The following is a 20,792-nucleotide window of genomic DNA, read 5'->3' as shown; positions in this document are numbered from 1 at the left end:
TTAGGTTTACTTGTTCTCTTCCAGGCGCTTGTAAGGGCACAGATGACAGACCGGTAGGAATCTAGTTGAGGTTGTTTAATGACGCTGATTCACATAGAGTAGTAATGGCACAGCACAGCACATTGTATGGCTTGACAATTGTGTTAACCAAGAGTGTGTGTGGTTCTGAAAAGGGAGAAATGAAATACAATAGTAAATGGAAGGTATAGGCTTAATACAACCTCCAATTACATAAGCTATAAATAATATGGCTACAATAGGTTATCTGCTGCACTGGGCAATACAACCTAACAACATGGCTGTGACTTCACTAATGAATGATCAGAGGAGTGAAACTACACAGCAGTACTGAGGAGCACCATCATCCTCACACAACTGCATGAATTTGAATTATAATGCATTCACAAGGTCATTGTTAACAAAATACCCACACAATCTATAAAGTATACATCCATACAACCACAGGGCATATACGACTAGACACTGAAATGCTAAATGTCTGAAATTGGATGACAGAAACAACAGGGTTAGCAAGCTTAGAGTTACTAGCTCGCGGTAAAAATGCAAATTAGCATAACTAAGGAGTGCATCCAYAACACATGATTTGTAAGAATATTAACTCACATTTATGAAGGACGCACACTGGCCTTGGCTAGGTAATCACATGAGATGGATGGAACTTATCAAGGCTTGTGTACTTTCTCTAGTTTCTTCCTTCTCATTAGTTAGAGATCGGGGAGAAAAAGGGATTAAAAAAAATATTACAAATATGCGTCCTCCGAAACATGACCCTGCCAAGCCGCACTGCTTCTTGACACACTGCTTGCTTAGGTCAGCCGACCAATGTGTCGGAGGAAACACTGCACAACCGTCAGCGTGCATGCACCCGGCTTGCCACAAGGAGTCACTAAAGCGCAATRGGACAAGGACATCCTGGCCAGCCAAACCCTCCCCTAACCCGGATGACACTGGGCCAATTGTGCGCCACCTCATGGGTTTTCCGGTCTTGGCCGGGATCGAATCCGGATCTGTAGTGACGCCTCAAGCACAGCGATGCAGTGCCTTCGACTGCTGTGTCACTCGGGAGGTCCCTGATATCTCTAGTCTAGCAATAGATGCTGTTGTTTTGTCTGTATAGCCTCATTTAATAAGATTATCAATAGTTAGCTAGGTAGCTAGGATATATCAGTCAGCTAACCATTGACAGAAACTGCAGTTCATTACTAAGTCAATTAGCACTAAAATTGAGAAATCTTACCTCATCTTGGAACTTTGACAATTAATTAAATGCCATGTTTCACAAAAAATATACTGTATATATATGAGTAGTCTGCACGTCCTGACCTGTTTCTTTGTCTTTTTGTATTTATTGGTCACGGGCCGTGGAGTGTTGGGTGGGCAGTCTATGTTCTATTTATGTTGAGGTTTTGCGTCTCGGACTCGGTTATGATCTCAATTAGAGAAGGGTGTTATGTTGTTCTGATTGGAAGTCTACTTTAAGGCAGCCAGTTTCAACTGGGTTTTGGTAGTGTTTGTTTCCTGTGCTTAGCGTCTTGGCCAACCAGGATGTGACAGGTGAGTCACGTTTGTTGGTTGTTTATTATAGATGTTTGTGTGAATGGTTTGCCATATAAATCCATGAATACCTTACTCCCTCTTGGTCCGATCATGCTCCTCTCCTATCTGAGGGCGAGAACGACTTTGACAGCCGTTACTGATGAGTGCAAAATATGTTATGCATCTGAATAAGTCACTTTTTTTTATAGCTTTACAGTTGAAGTCGGAAGTTTACATACACTTAGCCCAAATACATCTAAACTCAGTTTTTCACAATTCCTGACATTTAATCCTTGAAAAAATTCCTGTCCTAGCGTCAGTTAGGATCACCACTTATTATTTTAAGATGTGAATGTCAGATAGTTAGCAGAGAGAAATCGCTTTCAGCTTTATTTCTTTCATCACATTCCTCAGGGGTCATCCAATCCTTGACTTTGTTGTCCTTAAGCCATTTTTCCACAGCTTTGAAGTATGCTTGGGTCATTGGTATTTGGAAGACCATTGCGACCAAGCTTAACTTTCGTGACTGGATGTTTGAGATTTGCTTATATATCCACATATTTCCTTCGTCCGCCGACACCCCCACCGTTATGCCCATTCTATTTGTGAAGTGGCACTAGCTCTCTCGTGGCAGCGAAGCTACCCCACAACATGATGCTACACTCCCCAACGCTCACGGTTTGGGAAGGTTGTTCTTCGGCTTGCAAGCTCCCTCCCTCTATTTCCTCCAAACATACGGTGGTCATTATGGCCAAACCAGTTCATTTTGTCTTCATAGCCAGAGGACATTTCTCCAAAAAGTACGATCTTTGTCCATGTGCAATTGCAAACCGTAGTCTGGCTTTTTATGGAGGTTTTGGAGCAGTGGCCTCTTCCTTGCCTGAGTGTGCCTTTCCAGGTTATGTTGATATGGACTGGTTTTACTGTGGATATAGATACTTTTGTACCTGTTTCCTCCAACATCTTCACAAGGTCTTTTGCTGTTGTTCTGGGATTGATTTGCACTTTTCGCACCAAAGTACAGTTCATCTCTAGGAGACAGAACGCGTTCCTTCCCTGAGTGTTATGACGGCTGCGTCGGTCCCATTGTGTTTTTATACTTGCGTACTATTGTTTGTACAGAACATGACGAAACGTGGTACATTCAGGCATTTGGAAATTGCTCCAAGGATGACCAGACCTTGTGGAGGTCTACAATTATTTTTCTGAGGTCTTCGGCTGATTTCTTTTGATTGTCTTATGATGTCAAGCAAAGAAGGCACTGAGTTTGAAGGTGGGCCTTGAATACATCCACAGGTACACCTCCAATTGACTCAAATTATGTCAATTAGCCTTCTCAGAAGCTTCTAAAGCCTATGACTCTTTTCTGGAATTTTCCAAGCTGTTTATAGGCCCAGTCAACTTAGTGTATGTAAACTTCTGACCTACTGGAATTGTGATACAGTGAATTATAAGTGAAATAATCTTGTCTGTAAACAATTGTTGGAAAATTACTTGTGTCATGCACAAAGTAGATGTCCTAACCGACTTGCCAAAACTATAGTTTGTTAACAAGACATTTGTGGAGTGGTTGAAAAACGAGTTTTAATGATTCCAACCTAAGTGTATGTAAACTTCCGACTTCAACTGTACCTTTCATCATGTTCACTGGACATGATGCTGAACAATTCAACCATTTTGTTAGTGTCATTGATATATGGAAATTCACATACAAATATTCAGTTCATAAGCATTGACTGTAATACCTCTAGGGTCCTGTGGTGAAAGACTGCAGTGCAAGGTATTGGTCAATATCTGTTACAGTATGATATGTTGGATAAAGGAATAAAGACAGACACCAATGTCAAGTTCAATAGCCTTGTTAAGCATTGTACAAATCCATACACGCGGAGTCCAGGGMACAGTCCGGCTAGTCGATTACCTATCAACTAGACTCTGTAACATCATCATTTTCAATAGAAAGTGCAAACATAACAGCATAACGTTAAGTTCTTACCAGTCAAGTCATAACAATTGAAAAAGCATTACATTTTCTTTTTACTTCAGTTGTCATCTTCCTCTTTTTTWTWTTTTATTTTTTTATAAACAGAGGAGAAGTTAACGCAGTCTCTTGCTTACAGAGTAAGCCTGTCTGGGGGCTTGCACAGCCGACCCACCTGTGAATAAGTATTGGCTCTGACAGGGGTAGGATTAGGGCCACGAGCTGGAGCGCTTGGTGGGGTAGAAGCCTCACCTTCAGTTGGCTCATGTCTCAATTCTGCACCCCTTACCCTTAGGTCTGGACTGTGATCCAGCTCATCTAGGTGAGTGTATGGTGTGTTCTGATTTGTCTGCTCTGCTACGCGCAGATCCACCTGATTGCGRCGATAGAGGGAGCCACCAACATCCACCAGGTAAGAACGTGGTGCAACTCTCTGTAGGCACGTGCCCAGCCTCCAAAGTCCTGTGTGGTCTCCCGGCAGCGGTTTCATCCTTATCGTTTCACCCACCTCCAGCTCTGGTAGGTCTCGAGCAGTCCGGTCGTAGAAGYACTTAGCCAGTTGATTTCTGTGACGCAGTTTGTCCGTGACGCCAACCATGATGCAGGGCTCAAGTAGCTTGTTAGCTACGGGGATGGTAGTCTTCAGACGTCTGGACAGGCGTTGTGCTGGGCTGCTGTCCATGTTTTCGGTGGGTGTGTTCCTCCACTGTAAGATCGCTTTCCATGGGTCGTTGCTGTCACGCAAGGCCCTGCTTAACAGGTTTTTTGCAATCTTGACAGCTGACTCTGCCTTGCCATTTGCTTTTGGGTGTCTTGGAGAGGAGGTCACGTGGTCAAACTCCCATTCTGCGGCGAAACGCTTGAACTGTGCAGTGAATTGTGGGCCATTGTTCGTGATTACCTTGTCAGGCTGACCTTGCCTTGCAAACTGCGCCTTGCAGCACTTTATGACCGTCTCTGCAGACAAGTCAGGGAGCAGTTCAATTTCCCAAAAGTCAGAGTAATGATCAACGATGAGAAGATAGTCCTTTTGTCTGTGGCTGAATAAGTCCATGCTGACGATTTGCCAGGCCCTTGTGTGCAGTTCGTGTGACACCATGGTTTCCTTTTGCTGTTCATGAGCGTACTCGTTGCATGTGGTACAGCTGCTGACAAAGTCTTTAATTTCTGCTTGCATGTTTGGCCAGTATAATGTTTCACGAGCCTGACGGTAACATGCGTCACCTCCAACGTGACTGGAGTGTATGCGGGTAAGCATCTCTGTACGTAGTGATTTGGGAATAATGACCTTCTGACCTCTGAACAAGACGCCATTTTGTACGCTGATCTCATCTCGAAAGGTCCAGTATTCTCTCACTGTGAAAGGTGTCTCCTCTTTCAGGTATGGCCAACCTGCGAGAGCCATGGACTTCAGTGACTGTAGGTGTTCGTCCTTGTCAGTGTGTTGCCTGATCTGGGCTAGGCGGTGATCTGTGACGTTTAAGTAGTCTGCCTGATTGATCTGTTGAACATCTTGTTGTTCCTGCTGTAGCGAACAGATGGCATGCCGCTGATAGGCAGTGCCTCTGCCTGTACATTGTGCTGTTGCCCTGCTCAGTGTGTCGCTGATGTACATCTCTGGTTCTGGCTTGTAAATGATCTTCAGGCTGTAGTTTTGCAGAGTCAAGAGCATRCTTTGAAGCCTCTAGGGCGCATTGAGGAGAGGTTTACTGAATATGGCAATGAGTGGTTTGTGGTCAGTTTCACCGTTGACCAGCTCTCGACCATATAAGTAGTGATGGAAGTGCTGGCAGGAAAAGACAATGCTGAGGCACTCTTTCTCAATTTGTGCATAGTTTTGTTCGGTGGGGGTGAGTGTGCTTGAGGCAAACGCAACAGGCTGGCCTTCCTGCATAAGGCAGCATCCAAGTCCCCTTTGGCTGGAGTCACTCTGGATTGTGACAGGCTTCGTGATGTCATAGTAGCGCAACACTGGCATGGATGAAGCCAGAGATTTAAACTCCTGCACTGCGGCCTCGTGCTTGGGTAGCCAGTGCCATGGTGTGTCTTTGTCCAGCAACCGGCGCAGAGGCTTACAGACTGCTGATAGGTGTGGCATGAACTTTGCAAGATAGTTTGCAAAGCCAATGAGATGGTGTACTCCTTTTGCATCAGGGTTTGGCATGTCGAGGATCGCTCTGACCTTGTCTGGGTCCGGCTTCAGGCCTTTTGCCGAGAGAATGTGGCCATGGAAGTGGATGTCTTTCACCTTGAACTGCAGCTTCTTCAGGCCAAGACGAAGCTTAACTGATCGGCAGCGCTCCATCAGTGCCAGGAGCTTCACATCGTGGTCGCGTTCTGCTTCTTCGTCGTGTGACCACAGCCTACGATCAGGACATCATCAGCGATGGGTTCAATGCCCTTGAGCCCAACCAGTAACTCGTGCTGCTTGCGTTGGTATACCTCAGGCGCCACTGAGACACCAAACGGGAGCTTGAGCCAGTGTTTCCGACCCCAGGGGGTCCAGAAGGTAGTCATGAAGCTGCTTTCTTCGTTCAGCTTGCATTGAAGCTGAACGAAGCTGAACGATGCATTGAATGCATCTCGGGCATCCACCAAGGTGAAAATCCTGGCCTTGGGAAGCTCGTATAGAACATCCTCTAGTGTCGGCATGATGTAGTGGGATCGTTTCAGTGCTTGGTTCAGATGCTTTGGGTCGATGCAGACCCTCAGCTTCTCTTTTTTTCTTTCTCACTATGACCATATTGCTGGTCCAGTCAGTTGGTTCAGTCACAGATGTCATGTGGCCATCGGCCTCATACTTGTCCAGCTGGGCCTTCACAGCCACTTTCATTGCAATGGGCACATTGCGAGGAGCACACTGGACTGGAGTGATGCTCTCATCCAATTCAAAGTGTACCTCCCCAGGCACWGATTCAACGGGACTGTTGAATACATCGTCATATCTGCTGAGTAGTTGTTCTTTGGACAGGGGTCCATGCTGGACATGCTCCACAATGTACAGGTCATTTGGTACAGTGAACTGCATCAGTCCCAGGCGTTCACATGTAGAGCTTGAGAGGAGAGGATGTTGACGGGTTTTCACAATCTCAAACTCCAGCTTGTGTTTGCGTCCCCGGATAACACATTCGGTCTCAAAGGTGCCCATAGAGCTCATTAGCTCTCCTGAGTAGAGCTTTAGTCTAGTATCGCTGGGCAATAGTTGTGTGTCAGGTGCCAGATTGATTTTGTCTTTGTAGCTCATTACGTTGCATGTAGCACTGGAATCCAGTTGACATTGTTGTGTRATCGTAGTGTCACAAACCATTTCTTGAGTGTACAGCCCCAATGGATTCATGCATGTAAATGTCACTTTCACTGTTCTGCTCTGAACATTGAGTGACATCATCAACACAGTGAATCTTGCCCTCACTCACCCTTCTTTTGCGTTTGAGACACACTTTTGYAGTGATTATTAGTTCCACAAGCACTGCATGGTTTTCCGTAGGCATCGCAGTGCTCTTTGCCACGGGTGTGTGTATTCCCACAGTATTTACATGCGATGGGGCTCTCTGTGTTCACCGTTCGTGGTGAATTACTCTGCCTCGATTGGCTTTGTCTGAATGTCTGCCTGGCAACAGCGTGAACAGTATCAACGTCGGAGCGTGGGGTTTCGATTTCCATTGCTCTCCTTCTCATGTCAGGGACTTCAGCAGTGCGGCACATTTCAATGGCAGTTACTAATGTTAAGCCTCTCTCTCTCAGTAGACGCCGGCACGTATCCTCATTTGCAATTCCCAGTACTATTTTGTCACAAATCAATTCATCTTTCAATCCCCCRTATTCACAAGTGGTGGATTTTTGTCTCAAACGGGTTACAAAGTTGTGTACGGACTCACCCTCGTCCTGTTTGCAGCTCCCGAAAACGAACCACTCGTAAATGACGTKTCTGGCAGGTTTGAAGTAATTCTCCAATGCATCCAATATAGCCTTTGCATCACACTGTTGTCGTGCTGTGAGGGTGAGATTGTGCCGGTAGATATGCCTGCATTCRCTGGCCATTAAACTCCTCAGAGTTGCCGCTTGGACCTCGTTGGGTTTCTCATGTAGACCGGTCGCCAGCGCATATTCCTCGAATTCATCCCTGAAGTTGTCCCAATTAGTTGTCCCAATGGAACGTAACTGCGCCTATACTGTACTTAGCTACAAAAATAACAAACGTGGGGTTTTCGAGCCACTTCTGATACCATGTTTCAGTATGATATGTTGGATAAAGGAATAAAGACAGACACCAATGTCAAGTTCAATAGCCTTGTTCATGCATTGTACAAATCCCTACACGCGGAGTCCGGGGAACAGTCCGGCTAGTCGATTACCTATCAACTAGACTCCGTAACAATATCTTTCTTCCCGGACCCGCATTCACAAAGCACCTTGTGGACCCCCCTTTATCAATGTAATCATTCATTGTGATATAAAAGGCTAAACTGATCCTAAATCAGTACTCCTACTCTGAGATCTAACTCCCTCTTCATCTGAAATGCAACACCATAAATATGAATAACAATTAGTCTAGTCAGTCAGTAACTTAGTTAACTAATGAAACACTAATGTAAATGTGCACAAGCCTATTCAGCCAAATTATACCAAAACAACACAACTTAATTGCAGTGAAATCAAGAGGGGCATYTTTATTTTTCAGCCACCAGTGCTTCAATGAACAGGCAGGGGAATGAAGTAGTTTGACAAAAAGTGTTTACAATAGACAGTATTATAGCTAGCAAATATATCATTATTTTCTAGAAACCTAACTTCAGTCCACTTATCTAGCTACGGTGGTGAACTCAGACAGATGGTGGGAGTTAAGTAATGTTAGCTAACTTTCCCCCAGCATTTTCAATCTAGCTAGCTAATGGCATTTATTTTCTCAACTTTATCAATCAGATGGAAAGCAAATATAGCTATAGCTTCCTGATACAGCTTGCCAGTTGCTAGTAGATTGAATAAGTCAGAAGCCAGCTAGCAATGCCAACTACATGCTTTTTACCAACAAAAATCATGTACACGAATAAAAGAGACAATTACCTTCAAGCAGATAATGTTTTGTTTTATTCTAGGACTTCAGGCCGAGGAGTAAAAGCTACTTGTTTGTAGAACCGGTATCTTCACCAGATGTCCGGAGTCAGCTCCAGAGCCTTCAACTGAAAGAACGTCACAGGCAAAATCCCAGTCTGCGTCATGCACTTGAGGGGGCGTTGCTTACTAGGGCACGTGCTTCACAAAATGTTTTCTTTAGCAGCCCAAGGAAAAAAATGGCCTTTAATAGATAAAAAGGTTCATAAAATAGAGTTACTGAAATGTGTCTTCTGCATTTAACCCAACCCYGCTGAATCAGAGAGGTGCGGGGGGCTGCCTTAATCGGCATCCACGTCTTCAGCGCYCGGGGAACTGTGGGTAACCTGCCTTGCTCAGGAGCAGAACGGCAGATTTCTACCTTGTCAGCTCAGGGATTTGATCCAGCACCCTTCCGGTAACTAGCCCAACGCTCTAACCACTAGGCTACCTGCCGCCCCAGTTAGAAAGGTGACCTCCTACTTTGAAAGGACATGAAGTGTTGGCTGTGCGTTTGACCAGGCATTACACATTTAGCCCCACCTACATTTGAACATCGAAGTATCAAGTAGTTTTTCTTTTACATGCAAAAATGAAAACATTTAGAATTTTTTGTATTTCTCGATTTCTATTAAAAACGAATAACTGGACTGTTTTTACGTTCTCAATTGCCCACATCCAACAAGAACCCGAACAAAGAGCAGGCCAAACTATCCCCCTCAGCACTGCCTGGACTGCGCCAAAATGCAAATTCCTTCCGTTTGAGTTATGTTATATTAGATTTCTATTAAAAACGAATAACTGGACTGTTTTTATGTTCTCAATTGCTCCGTTTTAACTCTAGACAGACCGTAATCTTAACTCAGGAATGTTGATTTAATGTTGTCCAAGAAGTAGGCTAATTATCTTGACCTGGTAACACCATAGACACCAAAAATGTTCTGTCAATCCTCGAGATCAACTTTAATTCCCGCACTTTGGCTGTTGTTAAATCGCGTGCAATATCACACAGGCTCTTTATCACTTGACTGTCATTCAGAAAATTGTTTCCTGAATCAGTTGATGTTGCTAGGTAATGTCCCCACATAACTAAACACCTAGATATCAAACCACCTCAAACAACTATTATGCATAATTCACTAGTGACGACCTGTCATTCAGGGCAGGTGTATACATTTTATATATACAGTATACACTACCTTTCAAAAGTTTAGGGTCAGTTAGAAATGTCCTTGTTTTTGACAGAAATGCCAATTTTTTGCCCATAAAAATAACATCAAATTGATCACAAATACAGTGTAGAGATTGTTAATGTTGTAAATGACTATTGTAGCTGGAAACGGCAGATTTTTTATGGAATATCTACATAGGCATACCCATTATCTGCAACCATCACTCCTGTGTTCCAATGGCACGTTGTTAACACAGGAGTGATGGTTGCTGATATTCCATAAAAAAATCTGCCGTTTCCAGCTACAATAGTCATTTACAACATTAACAATGTCTATACTTTATTTCTGATCAATTTTATGTTATTTTAATWATTATTTTTTTTAAACAAGGAAACGTCTATGTTTCCCCAGACTTTTGAACGGTACTGTATATATATTTTGTTTTGCATGTTATTTTAGCATTAATATCAGTTTGCAAACAATGTAAAAAAATWAATATATATCATTCAGTTAATAAAACCGCATACAAACAGGCAGCTCCAAAATGGAGGTGTTTCACCCTAGCTCAGTGCTTTCTGTGGTGGTGGGGCAGGCCAGCAGAAAATAGGAGCATTGCACCATGATTGGCTCAGCATTGCACCGTGATTGGCTCAGTGTTATGTCACCTATGGGGACACTACGTCACCCGCCTTTAGTAAGGGTAGACATAAAAATGTGAGCCCTTTTGGTGCTGCCATAGAGTTACATTACAAGTTCCCTTCCAAGAAGGCTCAAGGTCATTGGCCACAGAAATTACATCAAATCACGTTATATGTACAGTAGCTTTGACTGGACTGATCATGTCAATATCTTACTTTCACAATCTTAGCTAGTAGTCATCATTATGAATCAAGTCTACTGGCAAATCCTTTTTAATCCTTGTCATATGAAGAGAAATAATGAAGAGAAAATATAGATAAAACATATCAGTGCTCATCGGCCATTGGACATAAACTTTACACAACAGTTTGGATATCGCAAATTCAACTGAGTGGTTTGTAATTAATCGGTGACAGTGGCTAACTGCAAGCATTGCAACTGGGAAGTCTGGAATAAACAGCTCAAACTGGGAAAATATGTTTTGAATGGTCATTCAACTCGGAATTGTAAATCCGGCATCTTTCTTTTTGATGACAAAATTTGCCCACGCAGGACCGCCGCGCCACTTTCCTGTTCAAGCACATCATAACAATGTGAGTCCAAATATGTCTTATGGTGCTTCATAAATTATGTAGGATGCCAGAGAGATATGTATACTGTAGCTAAGAAAATAATACTAAGTGTATGTTGTGTAGTAAACTGTTAGTAGCCCATGTGCCTCACCTTAATAATTTGGTCTATTTTTACCAACGCGGTATTGTAAACACATCATTCGCAGCCAGTATGTGCTCGTTTGMAAACTTTTTTTGTACAGCTTTGACAGTGCTACTGATAGTAATACACTGTAAGAACGGCCCATGTTTTGAATTCTGTTGCTTTACATTTCAAAATTGCTGAACAAATAGTTATATTGACTATGTCCGTTGTCGCTCGGTCATTAATGGCTTAATCGAAATTACAGATTGCCTCTTATCCGGATTGCCTCTTAAGCTGTTAGTAGCCCATGTGCCTCACCTTAATAATTTGGTCTATTTTTACCAACGCGGTATTGTAAACACATCGTTCGCGGCCAGTATGTGCTCGTTTGCAAACTTTTTTTGTACAGCTTTGACAGTGCTACTGATAGTAATACACTGTAAGAACGGCCCATGTTCTGAATTCTGTTTCTGTCGTCCCCTTATGCCGTAGTTTGTACGTCTCAATTGTCAGTAGAAACCACATTTGGTTAAGCAAGTCAGCCATATCAGCTMTGTTTTTTTTAAAGGCAATAAATTAGGCTAAATTAACTGTTTTGCTGCCAGACAAGGCTCCGCTGAAAGCCAAGTGTTGGGACTKCTGTTGGGACTCTGCTGTTGGGACAGATTTATGTAGGCCCTAACAGTTTGTTGGGCACTGTTTGTCACCAATATAATGCAATTCATGTATTGCTTAGTGTTGTGTTGTGTGGCTTTGCTGGCATGCATCCCACATTTTGTTTTGTTTGCCCAACCAAGATTTACATGTTAAAATCGCCACAGGTTTTCACACAAGAGGTTCACAGGATCAAGGTCAATGTGTAATTCAATTGTTAAATGCTTAGTATATGATTTAACAACAAACAACAGTATCATAAATGTAAAGAAAGAAAGTTAGTGTTTTAAGTCACACGATTTTTGCCAAATCTGTGAAGACTCAAAGCATGTGAAACGGTTTAAACAGGTTTTGATTCAACTCATGAATTATGTTGAATGTATCTACAGTATGTTCCCACTTTATATCTTAATGAATGTATTTACATGGGGCAAAAAAGCTAATTATTATTAATGATTTTGTAACAGCGTCAAACAGTTGTACACTACAAGAAATGCTCAAAGGGTACATCCTGTCCTGGACCATCTGCCAATATGGTGGCCTGGTACAATTCACACACAGGGGATCGTGTTGGGACAAACTGATGAGTAGGTAAAAGTTGCCCCTAACCACTCTCATAATTGTTATGATGCAACATTGTGTAGCAGTGAATCTCAACCAAGGGGACTAGGACCAGGACCCCAATATTTGGAAGTTATGGCTGGGATTTGTTTTTAAACAATGGAGAGGTCTATTTTCCTTTGGTTCCAATTTATTTTCCCTATTATTTAYAGTTCTAAAGTTTGGATTGAAAAAGTCAATATGGCTGCACAGGCAAGAAAATGTGAGTTCGTATAGGACAGCCTTCCCCTCACAGGATTTTGGGCTTCTTATGTTTTGGTTAGGCCTTCGTGATTCTCCAGTGTGAAGTGGCTGCTCCTGATAAGGTCGCTGTACAGTACACTGTCCTGTAGTAGTGAACTTTGGAGTTGTGATTCTGCCGTTGTCCGCCTCAGTCGTTCTGAATCGCAGATTGTCGCGGTTACACCTTGTTGATTTAACATCTGACCTTTTGCATTGTGACAACAAGGTGACCACAGGAGTGTCACTAAGTTGGTAAAGTTTGAGAACCCCTGAAAAAGAGAACATAATTAGCAGTAGGGAAGTGTCTGAAAATCCAATTTCACCACTGCGACCTTCTCAGTCGGTGTGTACACTGCAAGTCTAACCACACAGAAGGGTAGACGGAGGGATTGTGTAGTTCCCTTTGGTCTAGCTAACTCTAAGTCTATGTGAAGATGAAGAATAAGACTGTTGTGTCCTTTGGTTCCTTTGAGGAACAAACAATGTTTACTCTAGTTAAAGACCAGGCTAAACCTTAAACCAGTCCCATAGCTGCTAATCAGAAGTGTTTGCCTTCATATTAACACAACCTCATTTTTATGTAAAGGCTTCCTAGTTAAATGATTCATTATTTAGTAGGATGAGACCTTTAGGAAGAGAAAGGAGGAGAATGTGTTTGCTGTCTCTTCTTATTATTATATAGTTTTGTCAAATAAATTATTCACAGTTCTCTGTCCCTAAATTGTCTCAAATCCAGTCCTGTCTGGGCCACCACCTAAACATTAGTCACTAAGCAACCGCAATAAAACAAAGCAAAATAAATCATTATCACACCAAGAGTGTCCATAGAGGACAAATACAGTAACTGAACCAAGATGGCTGTTTAGTTTCGCTCGCTGACTGAGCTACCCTGCTTTATTTTAGGCACTGTGACAAATCCATTTGTAGGCTACTCTCTGTCTCAACTCCACATGCCTGATTAGGATGGCAAGTCTCACCATCTTATACTCAGATTTAGGTTACTCTGTCTCATTGCAAATGGCCTAGGGGGATTGTATGTATTTCTTTGTCTATTGCTGTTGTGCCGACCTGAGAAAGATTCATTTAGTAAAGATATTCAGGTGTATGGCAGTGGATCTTTACTGAAAAGGTGACATTGATTTGATGTTATGAAATAGGACTTGTTTGACTGGATATGAAAAAACAGCAGTTCATCTAGTGTGTCATTCAGTGACAACGAGGTCATCAGGTTGTTAGTACTAGGAGACAAATATTTTCCTGTTCATCATATTCCACTAGATGGTGCACGGACATGCCACAATATTGTTAAAATGAGGGAACTAAAACAAATCATGATTTATTATTGTTATCAAGAGGCAAATGTTCTTAGTTAACCATTTCTACAATATAAAGTGTTACTGAATGTCTTAGATCGCCCTTCTATTAAATCTACCTGATTATCAAGGTGATCTGAATTTGAGTAGTGTCAGCTTTTCTTGGTGAATACGACAGTAGTAAATACCAGTAAAACAAGACACCTTATCAGTCTTGATGTTACTGTAGCATACAGTATTTCATTCCTCATATACATTCAATTAATTCACAGTAAACACATTCCATATCCACTGTACAATGTTTCTGTGCTGTACCATCTAAGGGTGACCAGAAAAAGACAAGACAGTTTTATCATCACAAGAACCTTTTGATCTAGATGATGGGGTGAACGACATAACAGTATCAACATCTGATTTTCGTAATCCATAATCTGATATTCATAATCTACAAAAATATGTGGCTACTGTAGGATACTTCCAATCTGCTCCGTTTTACTTAGAAAGGGTGCCTTGTTTATTATGCAATATACCAAAAGATTAAAGAAATTCAGGGTTGCCACTCTAACAATACTTGGTTTCCTTTTAAATAATCATGAGGTTGCTGAATAAATTATGGAGCATCCACCTTGTTTAGCTGAGCCACAACTTTTAGAAAGAGGGATTGTGACAGTCACAGCACATTTAGCACATTTTAGGTTGGACTATTAGGAGCCAAACTCTCATCAGATCACCATCAGAAACCCTCTCTACATCAGTGGTTACAAGGGGAACACTGTTAAAGATGATGACATCAACAGGATTTATGAGGATGGTGAGGACAGTGGCGATAACAGTGACAACAGAAATGCTGCTGCTGCTGCTGCTGAAAAAGAAGAAGAAGACAGACAGACGGATGGACAAAACACAAGATTGGATACACAGTTGAAGTCGGAAGTTTACATACACTTAGGTTGTAGTCATTAAAGTTTTTCAACCACTCCACAAATGATGCGTCAGATCACACTGGGCAAACGTCGCCTTATTATTCTACAGACATCTTATTAGTGTAGGATTTGCATTCATTGAGCACTATTACAATGATTTTCATATTATCTCCCCACTGAGCTCTGTCTCTAATGATTTGCTGTCCATGGATGAAAAGGAAGGAAGTATGCTATTCGGAAGGAGTAACTACAGTCACATTTAGTCCTACCATTATTTTCTGAAATCGTTCTCTTTTCAAGATATCTGTAGTTATCTAGCTAGTAATCAAGTGGTTGAGCTTGAGGTTACATAGCAAACCAAAAGTGGTTCTGTCAACATTCCCAGAACATTCATTAGGTTGCCCCAAAATGTCTAATTACACAAAAACTGTCCAGTTGTGYTGATTCGCCTGATGTTGCGAGAACATTCACAGAACTCATTGTGTTATTACATTACCTGGAAACCTAATAAGAACCTTAGGGGAATGTTCTGTGGTGGTTGTTAAAGATGTTGTGCACAACATTTTAGTGAATTTTAGGAGAACATTTCAAGATTTTTTTGTTTTATCTGATTTTTTAATATTTTTTTTATCATGTTATCATCCTAATGTTAGATTAAACGATAACTAGAACTTAATGGGAATGTTAGCTAATGTCCTGGGAATGTTCCCGGTTTGCTCGACTCCAGATGACCAGGTGTGTGTGTGTGTGTGTGTGTGTGTGTGTGTGTGTGTGTGTGTGTGTGTGTGTGTGTGTGTGTGTGTGAAGGACATTCTCCATTTGATTTATTTTGGCTGACAGGATGATTTATCTAAGTCAAAGACCTCATGGCCTGAAATGTACAGTATAGTAGATCATAAACATCAGGACCTTTGGTCTAGCAAAACACTGACACACACACACACACACACACACACACACACACACACACACACACACACAGACACACTTGTAAATTACCTAGAGCATATCATAGCCTATTAACACCTGAAGAGCATGAGTCATTGGTGAGGATTTGGCTGCTACTGACCTGTATACTTTTTTGACATGCATAAAACATCAAACTGATGTCAAATAATATGATTTTTTTTCGAGAATTGTGTTAGTGACCCTTAGCCTAGTATTTCGCTCACACATTAACGTTAACAAGTGTTTGGGACTACAATAAACGCAATATTGGCTCATCGTTGGCCCGCGCTGTCCTTCATCATCGCTCGAGGCGGGAGGAGGGCTGCAAGCCACGCATATCTCTCGCGCCACCGAGTCCATTCCATTCAACGCGTGCATTTTCTACCCCCCTCCCCTCACTTTTTCGCGGAGCTATTGAGTGGTGTCATGACTGAAAGCTCGCCTGTTCACCCAACACAATGTTTTATGGATTATCTTCCCTTGTAGCAACGAGAGATAGATGTGGAAGGAACGCGGAGCGAGACGGAGCACTGCCCGGGTTACAGCAGTAGCCTAAAAACCGGGCGACTGGGGGGGTTCCATTCAACCGGGCTTTTCTAATGCCCGTCGATTTCGTGGGGCTCGGTTCGCTTCACTTCTGTGATCATGCTTTACTTCCAGCTGGTGATCATGGCAGGGACTGTCATGTTGGCTTACTACTTTGAGTACACCGACACTTTCAACGTGCACGTCCAAGGGTTTTTCTGCTATGACAATGCATACACGAAGCCCTACCTTGGACCCGAGACGTCCAGCGCTGTTCCTCCTGCCATACTCTATGCAGTGGTCTGCGGAGTGCCGTCGCTTCTGGTGAGTTTTGGGAAATGGACAAATGTATGGATAAGTAGGGCATAAGTTAATGGACACACCGATTGTATAGAGATGAACAACACAAATGTCATACTTTAGGTTACAGCAGTTGCACAGCTATCCCCTTGGAAAGAGGCACTCTAACCTCAATGAGGCTACGTTGGTAAAGAATCGATGGAGATTGGTTGTGCCAGCCATATATTATTGATAAGCCATTCAATATTTCCCCTTGCTCTTACACGTCTGATACTGTGGAGCAGTCATTACTGCACCGCTTTGACAGTCCCCATGGATGTATTCAGGTGTTTCATAATTTTGTAATTAATAAATAGATGTCTTTCTTCAAGCTGCTGATGCCTGACAGGAATGGTGAACTCACCATGCAGCCAACTAGAACCACGAGGTATAATGTCACTTTTAACATAGTCTTACAGGTGCTCTATTCTACTTGTATGGGTTTAGGCTTAAACAACAGCTAGATAGATGCATTGGGTTACAAGAAAACATAACAAGTTATTTTCCATTATGGGTACTTCCATTTGCCAAACCTATTTAGTTTATTTGTGCAAAACACAGCCAAAACCTGTCTGTGAATTGTTATAAACCCTTCTCTCTTCTCAGCTGTCAAGGTATGGTCCGTTTGTCGAGATGTCCTCATCTTTATTGGTCCTCAGAGCCTGTTAGTCTACAGTGATGTTACAGCAAAATGCATTCATTCAAATGTATTCATTCATTGTAGTCCTGCTGCCATTTTTAACTTCTGACATTGGAAATCATTAACAGTAAGAACACGCCTCAGGCTGCAACATGTTTCTCAAGGAGTCTGTGTGGGTGGGTGTATCTGTGTGCTTGTGTGTCCTCCTAGACTAAACAGCCTACACTCTTAGAAAAAAAGGTTCCAAAAGGGTTCCTCGACTGTCTCCATAGGAGAACCCTTTTGGGTTCCATGTAGAATCCTCTTTGGGAATTGTTCTACATTGAACCCAAAAGGGTTCTACCTGGAACCAAAAAGGTTCTACTTGGAAACAAAAAGTGTTCTTCAAACGGTTCTCCTATGGGGACAGCCAAAGAACCCTTTTTAGGTTCTAGATGGCACCCTTTTTTCTAAGAGTGTATAATAAAAACGTAGTAACAGAACTCTGAATTTATGATCGACTGAGTCAGGGCAGGCCTCATCTCCCCCATCCCAAACTGATTAAGTAACCGCTGCTATCCAACCTTCTCATTGCCATCCATTTCCCCAGAGTTGTTACCTTTGAGACTGGAGGTAAGATAGTGAAGAAAAAAAATCTAGCAATACCAACGTAGGACAAGTTTTTATTGCAGATAGATAGGGAACAGCTAGGAGGTTCATACAAAAATACCTTTTACTCAGCTGCTCTAAGACCGACCTGAGCTTTGGAAAAATTGCCAGAGCTAGAGAGCTAGATTAAAAAGCCTGACTTGACACCTCAGTGTACAGTCGTGGGCAAAAGTTTTGAGAATGACACAAATAATAATTTTCACAAAGTCTGCTGCCTCAGTTTGTATGATGGCAATTTGCATATACTCCAGAATGTTATGAAGAGTGATCAGATGAATTGCAATTAATTGCAAAGTCCCTATTTGCCATGCAAATGAACTGTATCCCCAAAAAACATTTCCACTGCATTTCTGCAGAAGGCTTCAGGGCGCCCAAGAAAGTCCAGCTAGCGCCAAGACCGTCTCCTAAAGTTGATTCAGCTGCGGGATCGGGGCACCACCAGTACAGAGCTTGCTCGGGAATGGCAGCAGGCAGGTGTGAGTGCATCTGCACGCACAGTGAGGCGAAGACTTTTGGAGGATGGCCTAGTGTCAAGAAGGGCAGCAAAGAAGCCACTTCTCTCCAGGACAAACATCAGGGACAGACTGATATTCTGCAAAAGGTACAGGGATTGGACTGCTGAGGACTGGGGTAAAGTCATTTTCTCTGATGAATCCCCTTTCCGATTGTTTGGGGCACTTGGAAAAAAGCTTGTCCGGATTAGACAAGGTGAGCGCTACCATCAGTCCTGTGTCATGCCAACAGTAAAGCATCCTGAGACCATTCATGTGTGGGGTTGCTTCTCAGCCAAGGGAGTGGGATCACTCACAATTTTGTCTAAGAACACAGCCATGACTAAAGAATGGTACCAACACACCCTCCGAGAGCAACTTCTCCCAACCATCCAGAAACAGTTTGGTGACGAACAATGCCTTTTCCAGTATGATGGAGCACCTTGCCATAAGGCAAAAGTGATAACTAAGTGGCTCGGGGAACAAAACATAGATATTTTGGGTCCATGGCCAGGAAACTCCCCAGACCTTAATCCCATTGAGAACGTGTGGTCAATCCTCAAGAGGCGGGTGGACAAACAAAAACCCACAAATTCTGACTAACTCCAAGCATTGATTATGCAAGAATGGGCTGCCATCAGTCAGGATGTGGCCAAGAAGTTAATTGACAGCATGCCAAGGCGGATTGCAGAGGTCTTGAAAAAGAAGGGTCAACACTGCAAATATTGACTCTTTGCATCAACTTCATGTAATTGTCAATAAAAGCCTTTGACACTTATGAAATGCTTGTAATTATACTTCAGTATTCCATAGTAACATCTGACAAAAATATCTAAAGACACTGAAGCATCAAACTTTGTGGAAATTAATATTTGTGTCATTCTCAAAACTTTTGGCCACGACTGTAATATTGCAGATGTTAACTAGCTAACTAGCTAGTGAGAGCTAGCCATGCTTGTTCAGTGACCTCACCTTTTTTTGAGACCTGAAGTACTGCCATGGTTTAGTAGGCTACCAGTTGTCAGTAGCTTTGTGGGTTTTATGTATTGTTGGGAATGCAAACCTTTTCAACCATGCGCCCAAAGGCGAATGTCTGAGGACCTTTGAGTTGGGTAGAGAAATCCTTGGCTCTGTCAGTTCCTGGCCTGTACAGGGATGAATTCCATTTTATCATTAGATGGGGTAAATATCTTACACAGTCCAACCCCAAATCCTGGGAAGATTAGAATCAGAAACATCCACTGAAGCTCTCCACCGGCTTAGCCTTGCCCTAGAGTTCCCTGGACCTCCCTTATGGCCCTATATAATGTTGAGGGGGAATTTGTGATGAGCGAGATATTGACGTACCAGCTATCAATAAAAGAGTAGCAGCAGAAGCATCACCATCGAGACACATGCACGCACGACACGCACGCACGCACGCACGCACGCACGCACGCACGCACGCACGCACGCACGCACGCACGCACGCACACACACACACACACACACACACACACACAACACACACACACACACACACACACACACACACACACACCACACACACACACACACACACAAAAACACAAAACAATTCAAACACTGACTTCTCAAGCTAAATCAAAGGAGATGGCACAGTTTTCCACTGTGCTGTCTCTAAATCAAATCAAAGTTTATTTGCCACATGCACAGGATACAGCAGGTGTAAACAGTACAGTGAAATGCTTACTTGCAAGCTCTTCCTCAGCAATGCAGTATTCCTTGTGGAATTGACAAGAGAGCAGGAACAGACTGGCACCCAGGCTAGGATGAGTTACCTTTATACACTATCTATGTTGTCAAGATTAGGGATGTCGCGGTGACCGTATTACCGTCAAACCGGCGGTCACCAGTCATGACCATTTAGTCACGGTAATTAGGCTTCTCCAAGCTCTGATGCTGCTGCTGGTCATTGGTAGCCTACCAAACTTTCTAACTGCCTGGTAATCAGCACTCTATTGTCCCTCTAATCACTCTGACATCAATGCAAATGTAATCAGAAATCTAAACAAACACTTCATGAGAGCCCATGAGCTCATGTTGCGCAACATTTCTATAGGCTATGCAGTTGCGTGAGAAAACATAGTGATGGCCTTTACTAAAAAGAGAAGGATCCCATCAGCTTTCTATAGGCTAGGCCTATTATATTTATTTCTCAACTTTCCTAATATTAAGCAAATTGATTATATTTACAACAGGAGTATAGCCTACCTGGCTGACATGAAAAGGAACCACGTGAAAAGCATCCTCCATCCGCTATTAAAGTGCATAGATGACATGTATTTTTTCCCACTGCTCCTGTTTCGAGACA

At 42.6% G+C, this 20,792-nt stretch overlaps 1 protein-coding gene across 1 annotated transcript in view; it reads left to right on the top strand.

The window, feature by feature from the left end:
* Positions 1-16,103: 16,103 nt before the first annotated feature.
* Positions 16,104-20,792, top strand: part of plppr5a (phospholipid phosphatase related 5a) — a 49,746-nt gene continuing 45,057 nt past the window's right edge. Inside the window, exon 1 of the mRNA XM_024009102.2 lies at positions 16,104-16,666. Coding sequence (XP_023864870.1) covers positions 16,463-16,666 — 204 coding nt within the window. The 5' untranslated portion in view covers positions 16,104-16,462. The remainder of the gene's footprint in view (positions 16,667-20,792) is intronic.

The sequence above is a fragment of the Salvelinus sp. IW2-2015 genome, linkage group LG19 (genome assembly GCF_002910315.2).
Source record: "Salvelinus sp. IW2-2015 linkage group LG19, ASM291031v2, whole genome shotgun sequence".
Taxonomy (NCBI): Eukaryota; Metazoa; Chordata; class Actinopteri; order Salmoniformes; family Salmonidae; genus Salvelinus; species Salvelinus sp. IW2-2015.
Note: the sequence above shows the minus strand (reverse complement) of the source record. Positions and strands in the feature narration are given on the sequence as shown.